This window comes from Drosophila kikkawai, chromosome X (genome assembly GCF_030179895.1).
Source record: "Drosophila kikkawai strain 14028-0561.14 chromosome X, DkikHiC1v2, whole genome shotgun sequence".
NCBI classification, from domain to species: Eukaryota; Metazoa; Arthropoda; class Insecta; order Diptera; family Drosophilidae; genus Drosophila; species Drosophila kikkawai.
Genome location: NC_091733.1, coordinates 10,899,958 through 10,918,007, shown reverse-complemented (window position 1 = coordinate 10,918,007; position 18,050 = coordinate 10,899,958). Strand labels below are relative to the sequence as shown.

The window sequence follows — 18,050 nt, the reverse complement described above, 5'->3', positions numbered from 1 at the left end:
TGCACCGTACGGTACAGTGGCTATACTTGCGACCCGTCCACATCGCAGGAGGCGGCTGGCTGGGCTGGGCTATGCGTTCTGGGTGCTGGATTCTGGGCTGTGTGCTGGTTCGGCTTCTGGGACGTGGGCGGGGCCAAGGACGATATTTAATTTTTTTTTTTTTTTTACTTTTTACTTAAACCAAGGAATCTTTTGTGGCTCTACGAGTTGGTCGCAACTCTGTGGGTCAGTAAGTAGTGGGTGTGTGTGTGTGTTTGTGTGTCTCTATATGTATAGATATATGTGAGTGTATAGTCCAGATCGGTCTTCCTCTGCGGCCTCATCTAGTGGCGATCCCTCGAGTCAGAGCGGCTGCGACGATCGCGCGAAAAGCTACGGCTGCGTGTCCTTGAGCGCCTTGGTGATCGGGATCTGTAATGAGACGGGGGGACGTGGGACGAGGTGGTGGCGGCGATGGAAAAAACAAATTCGCAACGCACACGGGCAGGAACCAGAGAAAGATAGGGGATAGGGAGAAGAGAAAGAGAGAGAGAGAGAGAGAGAGAGAGAGAGAGAGAGAAATACAAATTAAATAGATTTTGCACTGACAATTAACTTATCAAGGCGGTGTAGTAAAGTAACAATTCCTTAAGATACGTAAAGTTGAGAGAGCCTCGATCAAACAACACACAACTTGAACTGAGCTGGGCTGGGCTGACGGATCTGGCGGATCGGATACGGATCGGAGCTGATTTTGGAGCTGAGCTGAGCGGAGCTGAGAGCTGAGAGCGGAGAGCTGGCTGTTTTTTTTTTTTTTGTTTGATTTTACTTTTGGTGAAGGCTGGCTGAAGGTGCTTGAAGGTGGTGGAGTTTTTGAGCTGATCTTATTTTTTCGGATCTTTTTTGGCCCCGTTTACGAAAGCGTTGGTGTGACATTTACATAAAGTAGTTGGTGGTGGTTGGTTGGTTGGTGGTGGTTGGTTGATTGGTTGGCTGATTGGTTGGTTGGTTGGTTGGTTGCTTAGTTGGTTGATGAGCAGAGCAGACTGAGAAGACTGTTGTTGTTGTTCTTGTTGTTGAGTTGTAGTAGTTGAGTTGAGTTGTTGTAGTAATAGTAGGTTGTTGTTGAGTTGTAGTTTGGACAGTTGATACGATACTGATACTGAGTTGATATTCTGAGCTGATTGACTGTGACTAAGGTGGTGTTCATTGTGGCTGTTGGTGGTTTTTGGTTGGTGTGTGTAGTTTTTTATTTATTTATTTTGTTTTTTTATGTGAATATTTGGTGACTCTTTCTGATCTCTGTTTCATTCCGCATTCTTGCAGTTGCAGCAGCTGAAGAACGAGGGTCGGAGATGAAGAAGCAGTTGTGGGGAAGCATCAGTTAGCAGCAAGAAGGGAGCAGGTTGGTGGTTGTAATTGTGGTTGTGGTTGGTGGTCAGTGGTGCTCCTACCATCCGCGCGTTGTGGAGAGACTTGGAGCTTGAGATGAAGACGGAAACGAAGTCTTGAAGAGGGCCCTGCCTGCTGCTGATTCTGGTGCTTGGTGGGTCGGTTGGTTGGTCGGTCGGTTGGTTCTTTGCTTAATTGGTTCGTTGGTGAAGAGTCAGACTTTGAGTCAATGCACAAACAAGTAGTACATAAGTATATATACACTGTTTAGTATATATATAGACTATACAGAGCAGACAGTTAGCTTGAACAACATTATCTCAGTAGGTGTTAGGATACAAGAACGAAAGACAAAAAAATATTAGCAGAAACCATAATAAGAAAAAATAACAAACTATTTTGGTTAGAGACGTTTACGATTACGATACGTTTTCGTTTCGTTTGCCCGTTTTCTTTCATTTTTTATGTTTTTTTGGTTTTGTTTGGGGCGCAATAAAGGAGCAAACGGGGGCTGCGAAAGGTTTCATACTTGCTGTGATTGAAGGTATATTAGCGTAAAAGCATCCTCAATCTTGATTGATTTCAAGGGAAAGGTGCAACTACTGGGTGCGGTGGAACCAACAAGAGATCTACGGCGGAACCAAAGCCCAGAGGATTGAGTTCCGTCCAACACTATTGCTGGTTCCTGCCTGAAGGCTGCCTGCCTGCTGTTGGACTGGAGTAGCTGTTGTTGCTGTTGTTCTGGTAGCCGTAGCTGAAGCTGGTTGCTGATGCTGTAGCTGCACTAGAGATGACGAGTGATGAGGTGGTTGGTTGGTTGGTTGTTTGGTGGTTTGGTTGGTTGTTTTGTTGGGGACGGAAGAGAGTCGATGGACGGAGAAGTAGCAGACTGGCTTCGATATCGAGTCAGCAGGAAGACACAGCCGAAGATCTTGGAGGCGTTGGAAGTTGACATATTGAAGCGTTGCTCAAGTGGTGAATGTATAAATATATATTCTATATATAGTTATACATATATGAGTATGCAGAGATTTGGAGTTAGATTCTTGATGGAGTTTGGCCGGTACGGTTATGGAGTTGCTCTGTTGCCGCCGATGTTGAGGACGCAGTTGATCTTTTGGTGATTAGTGTTCTTAATGGCAGATTGTTGATTGTGTGACTTTAAGGCTTGTATTTTCTTGAAGCCTGAAGATGGGGAAAGGTTAAGGATGAAGGTTCTCTAGACTCTAAAATGCATAATGATCCTTCAGCTATTAAAATATTCATTACAAATCACCACTAACCTTTAACCTATTAATTTGAATACTTATCAATTTTAAATATGGATTTTTTGCAGAAAATATTTAACTTTTCGAGAACTTGACCAAGTGTTGTTTTTTTAGGCTATCAACCAACGGCTAATTAAAAACGATCTGCATACAATTTTGCGCTTATGAAACATTTGTCAGTTGGCCAAGCAAAGCGAGACAAAGTTCAGTACTAAAAATAGATTTCAAAATCTGGCGCTGCATTGTGCTGTTTCGTTGATTATTATGCATCCCTGCGAGTGTAGACTCCCTCCGCGGGGTAAGAAATAATGGTTCTGGACAGACCAATTCAACAGGGGGACTAATGAATGATGCGAGTGTGTTTGTGTGTGTGATGTGGGTGCTCTATTCTGGGTAGTAGTAGTTGCAGAGCTGGAGACGTTGCCGAGCTGAGCTGTGATGATTGCTGATTGCTGATTCGGAGCTCAAGGTGTGGGGTATTTGGTGTTGGACTTGTTGTGTTGTTGTAACATAGTGTTGCGGTTTCGGTCGTTTGGTGATGGGTTCTGGTGTTGTGTGGTCAGCGAAATATATCGAACTTGTTGAATATCTGACCAAAGCCACACAACGAGTTGCGTCTGCAGTTGTAGTTGTTGTTGGTTGTTGAAAACATGACTACACATGGCTTTGTTGGTGGTTTTGGTGTTGGTGAAATGTGTGTAATAGGAGGAGCAGGATCTGCAGTTGTACTGGTGGTGGTAGTAATAGTAGTAGTAGTGGTGAGACGTGAAGTTGTTCTTGTAGTAGCTGTTGTTCTTGTTGTTGAAGGAAGAGGAGTAGTAGAAGTTCTAGTAGTAGTAGTAGTAGCTGTTGTTGTTGTTCTTATTGTTGTTGTGCTTGTTGTAGTAGAAGAAGAAGACTTTATCCTGCAAAATGATTGGTGAGACCACATTAAAATTGGCTCCAAGCGTTCGTTTTACTTTATATATTTTTGAAAAGTTTTTTTTTCGCTAAAAACACAACAAACAAAAGGTTTTTTTCTCTACAACTCTATTATCATCTTGTACGCTCTACGGTTTTTGTTTCTATGTTTTTCTTTTTTTATTGAATTTCCTTTGGCTTTTGGTGCGAAATGAAAATTGATGAGAAAGCGCATTGAAATGGTTTGAATTGACCAAAAATCGACCGAATTATTCGTATCAAGCCTAGCATTTGCCCTCGACTGTGTGTGGACACCACTGTCCGTGTGCCCACAGTCTTGGACGCGCGCGCATACTACTGCCTGTGTGGGTGTGGGTATGTGTGTGCATGTTTATGTGTATATGTGTGTGTGTAATTTTGCTGGCCCCGCTTTCGTATGTATACGCGAATCGATTTTTCTCATGCATACACACACGACAGATCAAATATATACGTATTTTTTCCGCATATATGAATGCAAATATGATTCATAATTCCCCCGGTACTCACCTATAGCGTCCGCCGCCATCGCCAGCTCGAGTTCCGCCGCCAGCACGGGCTCCTCCGCCGCCTCCGCCTCGCGCTCCGCCGCCACCTCCTCCGCCTCCGCCACCACCGCCGCCGCCACCGCCTCGTCCTTCGCGAGAACGGCCCGAGGACATCTCGACGCGGATGCGGGTGCCACAGCAACGGGTGCCGTCCAGGCCGCGGGTCGCGTCCTCGGCGTCGCGGCGATCCTCGAACTCCACGAAGGCGAAGCCGGGCGGATTGCGGGCCACCCACACGTTGCGCAAGGGTCCGTACTTGCTGAACGCATTCTCAATCTCGTACTTGGAGGCCGAGGAGCCCAGGTTGCCCACGTAGACCTTGCAGGCCAAGTCCCATTCCCGATAGCGTGGCATCTCTCTGAGAATTTGTGTATCTGTGTGTTCCTTTCACTAGCTTGTCGCTCCTTCTTTCCCGTGTCCGGATTTCGTCCCGGGCTGCCAGGTGCCGAGTCTGTTCTCTCCTGGTGTCCGGCTCTTTGATTTTACAATGTGGAAGGCAGCTGCTTGCCCGTGAGTTTGCAGTTTTTCTACGCAGCAGCAGCGAACACACCCAAGCCAGAAAAAAATTTACAAATTTTGCGGAAAAAAGATGGCGTTGAACTAGGGATGGTCGCAATTCGAGCTAAAGACAGCGCTGTAGCTATCGATACATCGATATTAATTATATAGCAAATATTTTCATCAGAATTTGGATATACCTGTTTTTATACAGAAACAGGGGCTGCGTTTTACATTAATTGCAGAACTGCCATATATATCCTGGAAAAAACCAGCCATAAAACATTGATGGTAAAGGCAATCGATGTTTTGCAAAAGGCGATATATCGCTTATGAATTATCGACGGTCGCGGGGCGGTCATACTGCCAGCTGTCCCTATTATTTAATATAGGCACATTAATTTTGGCACATTTCATTTTTGGAGAAACTTCAATAAAATATCGAAACACAAAATGGCCAAGAGCCCGGAATCAATTGCACTGGAGCAGCTTGACAAGGATCAGATGAAGACGGTGAGTGGGCGGCAGTACTTGGCGCGTGAACTCCTCCCAAAGGCGGCGGCCAAGTGATGAATGAATGTGGTTTTGTACTTGACTCAATTTCCTCCTGTGCAGTTCTCCGACTTCCTGATGTCCTACAATAAGCTGTCCGAGATGTGCTTCACAGACTGCGTGCGAGACTTTTCCTCACGGGTCGTGAAGGAATCGGAGGTGAGTACTCCCCTGATCTTTGGAACTCATTCGGTCTGTCATGCGTGTGTGTTTGCAGGACAAGTGCTCGCTTAACTGCATGGAGAAGTACCTGAAGATGAACCAGCGCGTCTCGCAGCGCTTCCAGGAGTTCCAGGTGATCGCCAACGAGAATGCCCTGGCCATGGCCCAAAAGACTGGCAAACTTTAGATGGTTTTTAAATTCTAGCCTAACTAGTTTAGAATGTTGAGAGATGATGCATTTTTGCTGCATTTGTCAAAATAGCTGAGTAAAGGACGATTTGAAGATGTTAGCCCGGAGTTGCTATTCGATAATTGTGGTACTTTATTGCTGATTGATTGGTGATTGATTACGGTCTAGAGATCTTGTTTGAAAGACACAAGTGTGATCAGAAAGCGAACTGGAACAGGGTCTTCTTCCTATTCTTGTTTCGTTCTTTTTAGCGTTTCAGCCTCATGGACAGTTTATGATAGAATCGGGGGTGCCGCAGCTGCTTACGTGCTACTTAGTTATGCCTACAACTACGTTTAAGTAACGTTAAGACAGGGCCGTAAGCAAGTCCTCCGTTCCGTAAACCGGGCAACCGGAAACCGGACCCCGGAACTGACTACGGCGATCTCTAAACTAAGGTTTAATGCGCAGAAGCCATCGCCTGTGGCTTGCTACTCAATACTTAGGGCTACACACGGTTAGACGGTTCGCCGATGCGTGGTTCTTTCATTCGCTGGATGGGTTTGTCCTTTCAATGACTCGTGGTGGCGGCCTCTGACTGAAAGCCCTCAGCCTCTGTGACCAGGGCGTATTCAAGGATCACGCGACCTTCCTTGTACCTGCAGGAAATACAGTTATGAGTTAGTAAACGCTCTTATCATCATAATTTGACCAAGACTGGAGCCAACTTTCATACCTGCAATCTTTTCTACTCCCTTAACATACAGATAGACATGAAAATGTTACAAACTGGCCTGTTTCTTAAAAAACGGACGACTTTAAGACCAGATACAACTTGTTAAAGATAAATAACTTCTTTAGAATGAGCAAAATGAGCTTAAATTTTGTTTTGATGCCGAGTTTTGTACACATTTTGACATCGATGTCTTTGTTGAAATTGGTCTGACTGGATTTCTGTCATATTTTCTAGTTACTGTTTACTTTAGGCACTGCTCCTAGAGATTCTACTGGCCTTGCTGCGTAACTGCAGCTTAAAGTTACAGAATTGTTGAGCTCCAGGCTTTGGGATGCCAGGCTTTACCCACTTTTGCGACTCCTCCGTGGCGAACTCGTACATCCAGCCCAGTTTGGCGCCGCAGTTTTTGCACATGACATCGCGCACCATGTGGCGGCCTGTGAGCATCACCCGCTCCTGGATGTTGCTGAAGGTCAGGTTTACCACGCGCTTAAACAAATAGGCGCGTCCTGGAAGAATGACAAGGTCAAAAAGAGTTATTGCATAATCTGGCGGCGGGCGGATGTCTCTTACCCGTGGCGCCTGTGAAGCGTGTGCTGATCAGCTGGCTGCGATTGGTCAGGTTCGTGTGACACTGGGCGCAATTGAAGAGCTTGAGGCCCCCGAGATGCTCCAGAAAAATGCGTCCCATTGTGCTCCCTCTCGCTCTGCGACCTCTGCCTCTCTCTCGCTCGCTCGTTCGCTCTGCCCCTGTGTGCTGTGCGTGTGCGGGCGGTGAGTGTGTATGGGTGTAGGTGTGCGCGTGTGTGAGGAGTCGAGTTCCTTTGTTCCTATGCGGGAATAATGCGGGGATTACTTTGGGCCTTGTAACGCTCCTCCTTATCTCTTGACTGCTGCGCTTTTGTTTTGGACTCCCACCAACAATTGCGATCACACTGGCACGGCAGCCCCAACAGTGGGGTGGCCTTTCCAGCTGTTTGTGAGTGCAGTTGGTGGCATCGAGGCCGTAATTTGGCTGACTTACGCACTTGCAATCCGATGAAGATAACCAATTTGGGTTTTTAGAAATAGATGATAATGCGACGCTTGCAAAAAAAAAATCAACAAACGCAGTGGAATGCTTTCTAGGGTTGTCGCTGTGTTCTCCGATATCGATACAATATTTATCGGAACTCACAACAGTTAGGGATGGAGAAAAGAATGTCGTTAGACTATCAATGTTTCCTACGCGAGTTTCAGACTAATATATATACTTTAAATCACTAGTTACGGGCTTAACATTATTTTAAGAATGGTTAAGGATGCAAAATATACCCCAAATAGTAAATTAAAAAGTTTAATTAAAAATAAATAAATATGTATGAAAACCCTAACTATTCCTGTAAACGAATTTGTGCGTTTTTATTTAGCCAACGCCGGCGCTTATAAAAGAAAATTCATTTTTGATATGCATAGCAAACTAGTTTTAATTTTATTCAAATTTTGTTGGTACCCTTAAAAACTATCGATAACTCGAAACCGTCCAGCCCTGGGCCCAACAGCTGATTGCTACACGTGATAGGTGTTGTTGTTGCTGCTGTCGGCTCTCTACTGTTGTTGTTGTTGCTGTTGCGTGTCCGAGTTGCCTTTCAAAAGTCAAAATTTAGCAAAATTCGAAAGAAACGAACATGCGTGTACATTTTTAAAGGGACACCCCCGAACCACCGTTATTTCACACCACCCGAAACTGCCTCAACCCGCAACAGCAACTGTAGCCGCAACCGCATCCCTTGGACACCTGAGGAATATGGCTGGACCGCTGCTGACCGAGGGCTTCTAACAACATCAATACAATAACAAACGGGACACGAGAGGTGGACATTGCCTTGAGGACTCAATGCAATCGTTGCGCAGCTGTGCGGCCCGTGGCCTGCTTCTCTCCAGCGCCGTTCGCGGCTCAAGCCCGCGCAGTCTGCGCATCAGTTGGCCTCGGAGGAGCGGAACACCATCAGGAACTGGAGCCGGAGTGGGAGCTGGAGCTGGCACTGGAGAGACTGCCAGGATTGGCTTTGGAGGCGCCCTGCAAAAGCTGCGCGAGCTGCATACAGTTGCGTTTAGCAGCCGCTTCCTGCTCTTCACCAACCTGGGCATCTCGCTGACCCTCAGCTGCGTGGGCGATGTGCTGGAGCAACACTTCGAGATCTATTGCAAAGAGATCGAACGCTTCGAGTCCACCCGCACGGCCCACATGGCCATTAGTGGTGTGACGGTGGGCGTGATCTGTCACTATTGGTACAAGATGCTGGACAGGCGAATGCCCGGTCGCAGCATGCGCGTGGTGGCCAAGAAGATTGTGCTCGACCAGTTGATCTGTTCGCCCATCTACATATCGGCCTTCTTCGTCACTTTGGGCCTGCTGGAGCGGAAGGACAAGCATGAGGTTTGGGAGGAGATCAAGGAGAAGGCCTGGAAGCTCTACGCTGCCGAGTGGACCGTGTGGCCGGTGGCGCAGTTCGTCAACTTCTACTGGATCCCCACCCACTACCGCATCTTCTACGACAACATCATTAGTCTTGGCTACGATGTCCTCACCTCGAAGGTGAAGCACAAGCAGTCGCATCCGCACCTCAAGAAGCTACCCTAGCCCCACGCCACTCTCTGTCCCTTTTTTTTTTACTATTTATTTCAAAGCCCAACTCCTTGTAAATATAGACGAGTCCATGTTGTACAGACCAAGCACTGGCATGTGTGTATTATTTGGTTGTTGGGTTCCGGTTAATTTAAACGGAGAACCAGTTGCCATAAAGGACAGTTGCCTGCCGGCCAGCTTGCAGACGGGCAGGAAGAATCGAAATGGAAGCGGGAGCAACAGCAGGAAGCCCGAGCCCGTGTGCCATCTCTCGCTGCCGATGACGCACATCAGAATAAGAATCTCGGTGCGATGGCGATAAGAGTTTCCCTCTAGCAACAGCACCGGCCTGGCTGCTGGCAAACAGGCGATGTCAGTGGTGATTGGAGGCGGGGTGCCAGGCCAGGCCCACCTTATGCGTCTTCTTTCCATCTGATAAGCTCTGCTTGGCAGCCACTTCAGAATTTGCGGCACATTAAAAATAAATCAGGCAACAGCTCGAAAATACGTAGCTATAAATATAGATGGGGAGGGACACGTGAGGTATTTCTCACGAGAGACTTGACTTTCAAAGATTCTAACTGGAATCTATATTAATTTCATAGCTAATTGGCAAAGAGAGCAAGTAAATTATGGTAAATTAATTAGCAATAATTAACAGGTGACAAATGGATATATAAATAAATGCTGAAAGGATTCTCAATAATATGAGCTTTTGACTGGAATCATTATTAATTTAATAAGCATAAAACATACTTTTTGAAAAGGAATTGATAACCAGTGGTTTGTCTGGAATCAAACTTTAGTAAAAAATGATAATCCTTCTTTTTAGATAACACATAGTATAAAGTTGAAGAATTCTTTGTCTTTTGTTAGTTCAGCCTTATCATATCCCGAAATACTTTGACCATACGTCATCCCTCCTCCAGAAACCACCCAGCACTTATAGTATTTTATATACCTTTCATATATCTTATATACTATATACTATTCTTCCCCATATCCATTAATGACATGACCAGCAGGCCTAAGCTCTTATCTCGTTGAGTTTGCTTTTCATTTCAACAGCGTTTAATTAGAATCGTGCTTGACATTGATAATGAAAGTTGCCAAAAAAAAAAAGCCATGACAAATGAAGGTAGGAATCAGCAAAGACCCAGTCTCAATGCCATGTGGCAACGAAATCGAGTTCCTTGGCGAGCGTATAAATTCCGAGTCTCTTGTCTCATCTACTCCAATGTATTTCGCGTTCGATTTATTTGATTTTGCTTAATTTTCGCATAAATGTATTTGTGTCTGGCCTGGCGGTTCACAAACAAAAAACGAAAATGTAAAAATACCAGTCCCCCGGTACCTTTTCGAACCAGTTTTGTTTTGTTTTTTCTTTGACTGAGAAGATTAATTTTTAGCTTAGGTAGCGAGATTTAATCTTGTTTGTTTGAGACCGTTTTTCTTAAGAATTAAATATAATAATAATATAATTAAGAGTTCGTGTTGGGAACTTTTAAATTGATTTTAGCGAAGTTCTATTTATGAAATAAGTGCCAAAATTGTTCTAATTATTATTTAAGAACCAAGAAACTGAAAAATCTGTTTATTTAGAATTATATTAATAATTTTATTCATGGTATAATTTTCCTAAAACAAGTTTAGGAAAATCATTTGTTTATGAACTGTTTTATTATTATTTGGATTAAGCTGTCACGTTCTTAAAAATAATGAAGCTTCAGGAGCATCATTAATTATAATCTCTTCTAAAATACTTTTTAATTTCAAAACATTTTGTTTAAATGAAATGAAATGGAAGCTTCGATGAGATAACACTTTGAATTTCACAACTTGTTTGTGCTAACATGGCGTATACGTGATGTGTAGTGGAAAGATAGTTCTCGTAAGTAGGAGACTTTTATCTAGGCTTCGAATCAAAATTGGGAATCAAAGCATAAAAGTCTCCACAAATTCCCAATGCTTGCATGTTCCCATCAAACATATCTGCTGACGCACTGCGTCATCTGTCGCGATCCATGAGATAATCCACTCCCATCGCTCAGAGCTCTCGGATTGGTTGGATTTCAGGGCTCGTCTGTCCGCTTGTGGTCTCGCAGCAAAGATATATGAAAACAAATACGTACAATACATAAATATATGCAGAAAATTCATATACACAAGGAGAAAAATATGAAAAGCCTTAGAATTGTGTTAATTTTATAAAGTAACAAGAAAGAAAGCTAACTTTGGCCAGCCAAAGTTTGTATACCCTTGCAGGTAACAATAAAAATATATCATAGCTAAGCCAAAAATGCATTAATTTCGATTCGGAAAGCAGTTTTGTGTTAGTTTTTATTAATTTAAAAAAACTGCATACCAAATTTAAAATTTTAAGAAATCAAAATTTTTGGCCATTTTTGCTAATTGTAATGGTGTTACCCCTTATCAAATTTCGCAAAAATGGCCAAAAAATCGATTTCTTCAGGACATGTCTAGAAATATTCGCATGTTAATGCTGATCAAGAATATATATGGTTTATGGGGTCGGAAATGATTCCTTGACTTAGAAAAATATTATTTTGTATTATAAAATCTGATTTATATAATAAAAACTTCTTGATTTTTTCTAAAATTAAAAATATCATAACTCGGCCAAAAGAGCATTAATTTTAAATCGGAAAACTGTTCTGTGCAAGATTTTCTACAGTTAATACATCTGCATACTTCATTTAAAAATTAAAAAAAATCAATTTTTTATCAAAATCAAAAATTTTAATGATGTAACCCCTTATAAAATTTTGCAAAAATGGCTAAAAAATCGATTTCTTCCTGACATATCTAGAAAGAATCCCCTGTTGATGCTGATCAAGAATATATATACTTTATAGGATCGGAAACGTCTCCTTCACTGCGTTGCAAACTTTTGACTGAAGTTATAATACCCTGCAAGGGTATAAAAACCTATCCAGATTGAAGTGTTGATAATTTTCTAGGATATAAAAAGGAGTTTAGAACTTAAGTGTGTCCAAAACTGTGTTTAAGTTACTTTAATTTTAACTCTAATTATAACAATATTTTGGCTTAAATCTTTAGAGACCTTCTTGTAAAATTAAGCCCCTCAGAATCTTAAGTTATACTCTTGGCATTGCCTCGCAAAGTAACTTAAAATTTTACTGTGTAAACATATATATACGTATATTCCGAGGCGGGTTATATAAACTAGCGGTGCGGAGCAGAGCGGGATCGGCAAGTGGAGAGCAACACACGCTGGCTTTCGCAAAAGAGCCAAAGAGTCAGAGTCGCAACGGGCAAAGAGCGCAAATAATTTACGCAACCGGCGGCAGAACAGGTGCCATGGCACCCATACACACATTAGGCGCTCGTCCATGGAGATCTCTGCTGGTATTTGGCTTTGGTTTCTATATACATATATCATTCAAATTGGACACTTGTGGACGACGATCTGGCGCTGTGGCGTTGAGGCGATGTGACGCTGTGCCGCCTTTGTTTGACTGATTTACTCTCTGCCAACTAGGCACATTTTTTGTGTAGTAGTCGTGTTTTTTTTTTTACATATTTATTTCTTTATAATTCGAGTGCGCCCGGCAAGCCACGCGCAAATAAATTGCTACTCCGCCGCTCGCCGCCAAAAAGGTGGCATAAATTCAGAGATTCAGAGAGAAAAAATGATGAACTTGTTGCTGACCCGTCTCGTGCAAGGGAATTTGGGGGAAAAATATGCCCCGAAAGTATGCTTCTATTTTGGGCAGCTAAAGGATGTCCTGCGTTTCATGAGAAGGGTTTTCTGCGAATATGTATATTTATATATTATATTATATATATTTAATAATCGTTTTATTTACACCTTTGATGAGTTGAATAGATAAATAGTTTTAACAATGGAGTTTCAGAAGATATAAAATTATTATATATTATATTAGTTCTAAAAAAAATTCTTTAATAATATTTTATATATATTTATAACTTTCCTTATAAGAATCAATGCCCACCTCTTCTATTTATGCCTTAAAATACAATTATTATTACTTTCTTTACTATTATCTTATAAATTGTTTGTGATTTTTGTAATTTATATTTGAATCCATTATCCGACCATCTATACCCTCATAATACCCTGCAAGTGTCGCATGGCAGCAACAAGAGCCGGCCAAAAAGTAAGAGCTTCACAACAAAAAGCACACCGTCTCAAACTAAACGAGTGTACATATGAGAGGAGAGCATAAACAAGAATTTATATATATATGTACGTATGTGGGTATTGTATATAGTTTCTTTTCGTTCCCTTTTATTTTTTGTATCGACTTGGAGAGCCACACGTGTCGCAGACTGGGCGGTAATGCCTTCTTCAATATCATTATCACCGCTTCCACAGATCTCAGTGACTCCTTTTTGGGGATTCTTTGCGTAAAGCAAAAGAGGGGCTCGTCCCGGGCACGCGACTTGAGAAGCCACAAAAAGCCATAAAGACCGATCGTTAAAAGATCGTAAAGCCGTATGATTGCGACGCTGGTATATTATTTAGTTTTTTCTCTTTGTTGTTGACTTCTCCGGCTTCTATCATTCTTTTCTTTTTCCTCGTCCCCAACCTTGAAAAAGCTTAAGCAATTTCGGAAGATCGACCAGCGAGGGTGGAAAAGATACGCGGGAAAAAACATAGAATCAATAAGAGAGATAGTCGGGGCAGCTGGTAAACAGCAGAAATTCTGCTCTTTTTTTATATATTTATTTGCACTGCTATTTGGCTATTTTTGAATGCCAAAGATCGACAGTGAAAATCTTTAGACGGACGTCGAGACCTTGGGCAGTAAAAAATGTATCCCGAGATGCGGACAAGAAAATAAAGAAAGCTCGCGTAAGCAAATAAATCACTTGCCAGAGCGCCCACGATTCTTGGGCACCATAAATATCCAGTCTATATATTATGTACAGTGCGGATTTCCATAGAAATGTGACCGAAATTGAAGCCATAAATTCGGGGGAAAGAGGTTGATTTATAAAGGGATCATTAGAGATTATGGATTTTATATAAGAATTACAAGAACAAACTTTACACATGCTAATGCTTTTTTTTCCTTTAATCTTTTCTCGCTCATGACTTTATGGTTGGTTTTCTGACTTCTTTGGTTAGAAACGCATATAATTTTGACCAACAAGTGCTAAATTCTTAATACTGAATCCATTTTAAATTAAAAGCAAATAGTGGGTATAACACACAACCAGTTACCCCCTTTTGAGAGCTCCATCTCTCCTCTGGAAGTAAATAACCTCTTAATATGGCCACAGTCAAATGATAAAAATAAATAACTACCTAATAAATGTCGCAATAAATGCCGCTCGCCGGCTGAGGGAAATGCAAATAAATCTGGGAAATCGCCTGACTAATTATCTCGCTCTGACATCCGGATTCATAATATCCCAGGATGACTTGCGTATCCATAATCAACACGAATGACTAAATGCGTTATCACTGTTGTTTTGGCCGTGAATAATTTGTCAGGAGGTGTGGTGAATGCTGATCAGGATGGATCGGGGATCGGGTGTCAAGGGGAACAGTATCTCTCCGGCGATAAAACCGATCGCGATCATGTGCTTCTGCTGCCGCTTCTGCCCCGGTATCTGTATCTGTATCCGTATCTGTATCACGGTTTTATCTCTGCCGCTGCTGCTGCCCAGTGACAGCCAAAGCCCCGGAAACGTGTATCTTGTGATCGCCAGAGGGAGTGGCCGTCCGTACTGGAGGAGGTAGCTGATATGGCTGATACTAGCTGCCCGCAAATATTTTCGGGGGGGCGTGTGCCGTACCCGCGCCGCTCTCTGACGTCAATGGAAAGGAAGATCCATCAGCTGACAATGCTGACTAAGGAAATGCGAATTTATATATTTCGTTATTGATAATAATTTAAGCTAAGTAAATCTGTTAGATAAACATATCTCGAAGTATGCATTTCCCACTGTTAGTACCGACTTTGATCTCAGAGCGTGGCCGAGTTTGTGAATATTTGGCGCTAAATATCGGAACTGGTCATCCGATTGGAACTGCGTCGTTCGGAGAACCCTTTACCCCCTGGATCGGATCGGAATTGGAATCAGAATCGAAATCGTATTGAGTTTCCCGGCAGGCGGAGGGCGTAGTGCGGTGGAGCGGTGCCACCATTCCAATTACCTCGACACAGTTGGTTGCGATTAATGCGGCGCTCGGTTTTGACGTCACCAGTTGCAGTCAGCCCCCGTCGTTGTGTCCTCCGCCCCTGATCCCTTCGATTAAGTGCGTAATTTACGAATTTTAAAATCTCCCAAACGAATTTTAATGGCGACTCTGTAACAGGGGAGTACATTTGGGGAAAATATTTACGAAAATCCTACAAACAGGCATGAGAGCATCTCGGATGACGCGGTCGACTGTCGAGTGACAGCGAAAACAAATTCCCGCAGAAAGTCAGCAAAACAATAACAATAACAGAATAACGAGTGTAACGAACAAAACAAGTCGAAGCAAAAAAAATATGTGACCACAGGGCGGCAGGGGGTTAAGGCAAGCATATTGCGTATACGCCGTGTGGTGCGCCATGAATTCCGATGCCCACAGGCGGGTGCCAGCCATCGAGTAAATTCAAATGGTTTGCTTTTAAAAATAACTTTTTTGTATAATATATTTAAAATAAAATATTAAAATCAGTTTAATTTTATTATTAGAAGCTCGCCTACTACCCCGATTTCTTATTTTCGCATACAAGTGTGACTATTATTTTGCACCGAGCTGTTTGTACCTTCATCTGTGTTTGTATCTGTATCGGTGTTTGGGGCTCGTTTCAGGCGAACGGGCCTCCAAAACACACACATACAGGAATACACACCGACGCGAATGCGGAGAGCCATTCGAGACACACCTCTTTATCACACACACACACACAGGCATTGCGTCCTTGATCGTGCACAAAAACAATGTAAGCAGTGTAAGCAGTGCAGCAGTTCAATGACTTTTGCTCTCGTTTCACTCGTTAAGATATGTAATATGCAGTGTAACGAGTTGAGTTAATGTAATATGCAGTACGGGAAGTTAGTTCACGCCCCTTTATTTCTCTCAGTGAACGACACCTTGACTTGTTATTGTTTATCTGTTGGTTAGTTACGTGCTTCGCTGGAAATCGTTTATCAAGTTGTTTTTGCCAGATTCTGTTTTCCAAGGGTTTTTTGTTGTTGTTGTTTTCGAACGCTCGAGGGTAAAAACCCATACAAAAAATAGGACGTCCGTATTGTAATACCTTTGAAATATCACATAAATTATACAAACTATACATTTTAAATATAATGGTTTTTTAATAAATTAAACGATTTGTCTTTTTAAATAATAAGTCCTGCTTGGACGTACTTTTTTGTACGGTGTACGTCCCTTTACCTTGGCCCAAATAGCATCGGCATATGGATATCCTGATGGCGTGAGCAAAAGAGAAAAGGAGACTACCTACTGAAGGTCGCCCACTACAACAACTGGCGCATGACCTAGTGACCAGAAGCCCAGTGAGAGATAGAGAGCGACCGACACACATTACAACTGGTCACCGGGTAACCGAGTGGGAGGCGAGCCCCCGCCCGCACTTATCCATCGTCTATCTCGCTCCGGCGTGCGTACATTGACATTGAAAAGCGCTCAGAGGAAAATGAAGAAGAAGAAGCAGAAGAAGCCGCTAATTTATTTGTTTATCAACCAGTTCAGCAGCCGAAGAGCAAGAGAGGGAGAGTCGGAGAGGGCGAGAGGCAACTAGAAGGAGAGCGATGTAATAAGTGGCTAGCTCTTCAACAGATCGCGCTCTCACTGTCCCGCTCTTAAGTTACGTGAAAAAATCTTACAAGCTTACACATTAACGAATTACAAACTTGTTGCCTCTTATCACGGCAGCGATCGTGATGCGGCTGATTTAGATATTGCATCAGCCAGGATTAGAGGGAGATTTCGTCTGTCAAATCCGTGTTTTTCACAATCTCCTAAACACACACACACGCTCGCACGCGATTATCGTTATCAGTTGGGAAACTACAGGCAGGAAGAAAACAGGAAAATAAAAAATCTAAAGGGAAACGTGCACGTCATCTTGCGGCCGTAAAACACACACAGTTTTCCCCACACATTTTCCATTCATTTATTATTTTTGCGTGGTAAAAAAATGGTAAAGAAAATCGAATGATTTTAGGCAGGTAGCGGCAGAAGATGAAGGCCAAGAACAGGCAACGGAGAAAGTGACAACTGATAACATGTGTGCGTGGAACAAGAAAATCCCTACATCAAATGTCCTGCCGACTGTTAAAAGAAATCAATCGAGATATGATCGATATTTGTAACGAAGGATTAAACTAACTCTAGTTATAAGATAAAAGAACTTTAAAAGTTTAAGAGAAATATGTACATAGATCATTTTTTACAAAATGTGTGAAAATTCTAAGCCAAAAAAATTTGTTTAAAATAATTATGTATGTAATTTTAATTAAATTTAAGAAACTTAATCTTTTTTCTTTTCTGCTTCAAAATACATGTATTAGTGCCGTTCAAAAACTATTACTTAAATACGAACCCACTATATAATATACCGGCTAGAACATATGCCTTTGTGTGCTCACCGTTTTAATGGAAAAGTACACACGAGCGGCGCAAACAAAGAACTAGAACCAGAAGAGAAACCGTCCGAAAAATCCAAAACTCAACTCGAAGCAAACATGTCAGCAAGGCCAAAAAAACCGAAAAATAATTGCCCGAAATTGTCGAGGCAAAAACAAAAAGCCAGCTAAAAAACGAGAAAAAATGCCCGCCGAAATCGGCGATCGCTGCGCCCAAATAAGTATGCGCAGCGGAGCTCATGGGGGGTATACACCGCCCCTACCCACAACCACCCGCACCGCACCCCCCCCTCACGAAGACCGAGGCGATCGATCGCGAAGAAACCCGAACAAAAGCCGAAATCGATTCGGTTTAAGGGAGCGACCGAAAAATCATTCGATTTTCGGCAACTTACATTTTGGCTACACTGTCACAACAAATGTACAATACAAAACGTTTTAAAAATATTGACTGAAACACCGGTATTTAGAATAATCTCTTGTTCAGGGTAGAGTTCAAATATATTCATTTTCCAAGAAGACTGTTGTTTTGAAAGTACTTATCAGTTACTTAAAAAATATACTATTAGTTGTTATTAAA

At 42.6% G+C, this 18,050-nt stretch overlaps 4 protein-coding genes across 6 annotated transcripts; 2 read left to right on the top strand and 2 right to left on the bottom strand.

Moving 5' to 3' along the window:
• Window positions 1–114: 114 nt before the first annotated feature.
• Window positions 115–4,721, bottom strand: Rbp1-like. 2 transcript variants are annotated; one of them, XM_041774791.2, is made up of 2 exons: window positions 4,089–4,709; window positions 115–411 (listed from the first exon to the last, which is right to left on the bottom strand). In XM_041774791.2, exons 1-2 carry the CDS (start codon window positions 4,478–4,480, stop codon window positions 324–326), a joined length of 480 nt encoding a protein of 159 aa, XP_041630725.1. In that variant the 5' UTR covers window positions 4,481–4,709; the 3' UTR covers window positions 115–323. The 2 variants fall into 2 exon arrangements, with proteins under 2 accessions (XP_041630725.1, XP_017034850.1); XM_017179361.3 differs by lacking the exon at window positions 115–411 and adding an exon at window positions 1,171–3,544 and having other exon boundaries at window positions 4,089–4,721.
• A 257-nt stretch (window positions 4,722–4,978) lies between these two features.
• Tim9a (translocase of inner membrane 9) lies at window positions 4,979–5,628 on the top strand. The gene is made up of 3 exons (XM_017179364.2): window positions 4,979–5,137; window positions 5,240–5,335; window positions 5,394–5,628. The coding sequence occupies exons 1-3, from the start codon at window positions 5,078–5,080 to the stop codon at window positions 5,523–5,525; spliced, it is 288 nt and encodes a 95-aa protein (XP_017034853.1). The 5' UTR covers window positions 4,979–5,077; the 3' UTR covers window positions 5,526–5,628.
• An 8-nt stretch (window positions 5,629–5,636) lies between these two features.
• On the bottom strand, window positions 5,637–7,400 carry Ype (yippee zinc finger protein). Of its 2 annotated transcripts, none has more exons than XM_017179362.1 (4): window positions 7,268–7,400; window positions 6,817–7,073; window positions 6,593–6,752; window positions 5,637–6,166 (listed from the first exon to the last, which is right to left on the bottom strand). In XM_017179362.1, the coding sequence occupies exons 2-4, from the start codon at window positions 6,932–6,934 to the stop codon at window positions 6,079–6,081; spliced, it is 366 nt and encodes a 121-aa protein (XP_017034851.1). In that variant the 5' UTR covers window positions 6,935–7,073; window positions 7,268–7,400; the 3' UTR covers window positions 5,637–6,078. The 2 variants fall into 2 exon arrangements, with proteins under 2 accessions (XP_017034851.1, XP_017034852.1); XM_017179363.2 differs by having other exon boundaries at window positions 7,272–7,399.
• Window positions 7,401–7,812: 412 nt separating this feature from the next.
• On the top strand, window positions 7,813–8,958 carry LOC108083360 (mpv17-like protein 2). The gene has a single exon (XM_017179103.3). It carries the CDS (start codon window positions 8,120–8,122, stop codon window positions 8,864–8,866), a length of 747 nt encoding a protein of 248 aa, XP_017034592.1. The 5' UTR covers window positions 7,813–8,119; the 3' UTR covers window positions 8,867–8,958.
• The last annotated feature ends 9,092 nt before the right edge of the window (window positions 8,959–18,050 follow it).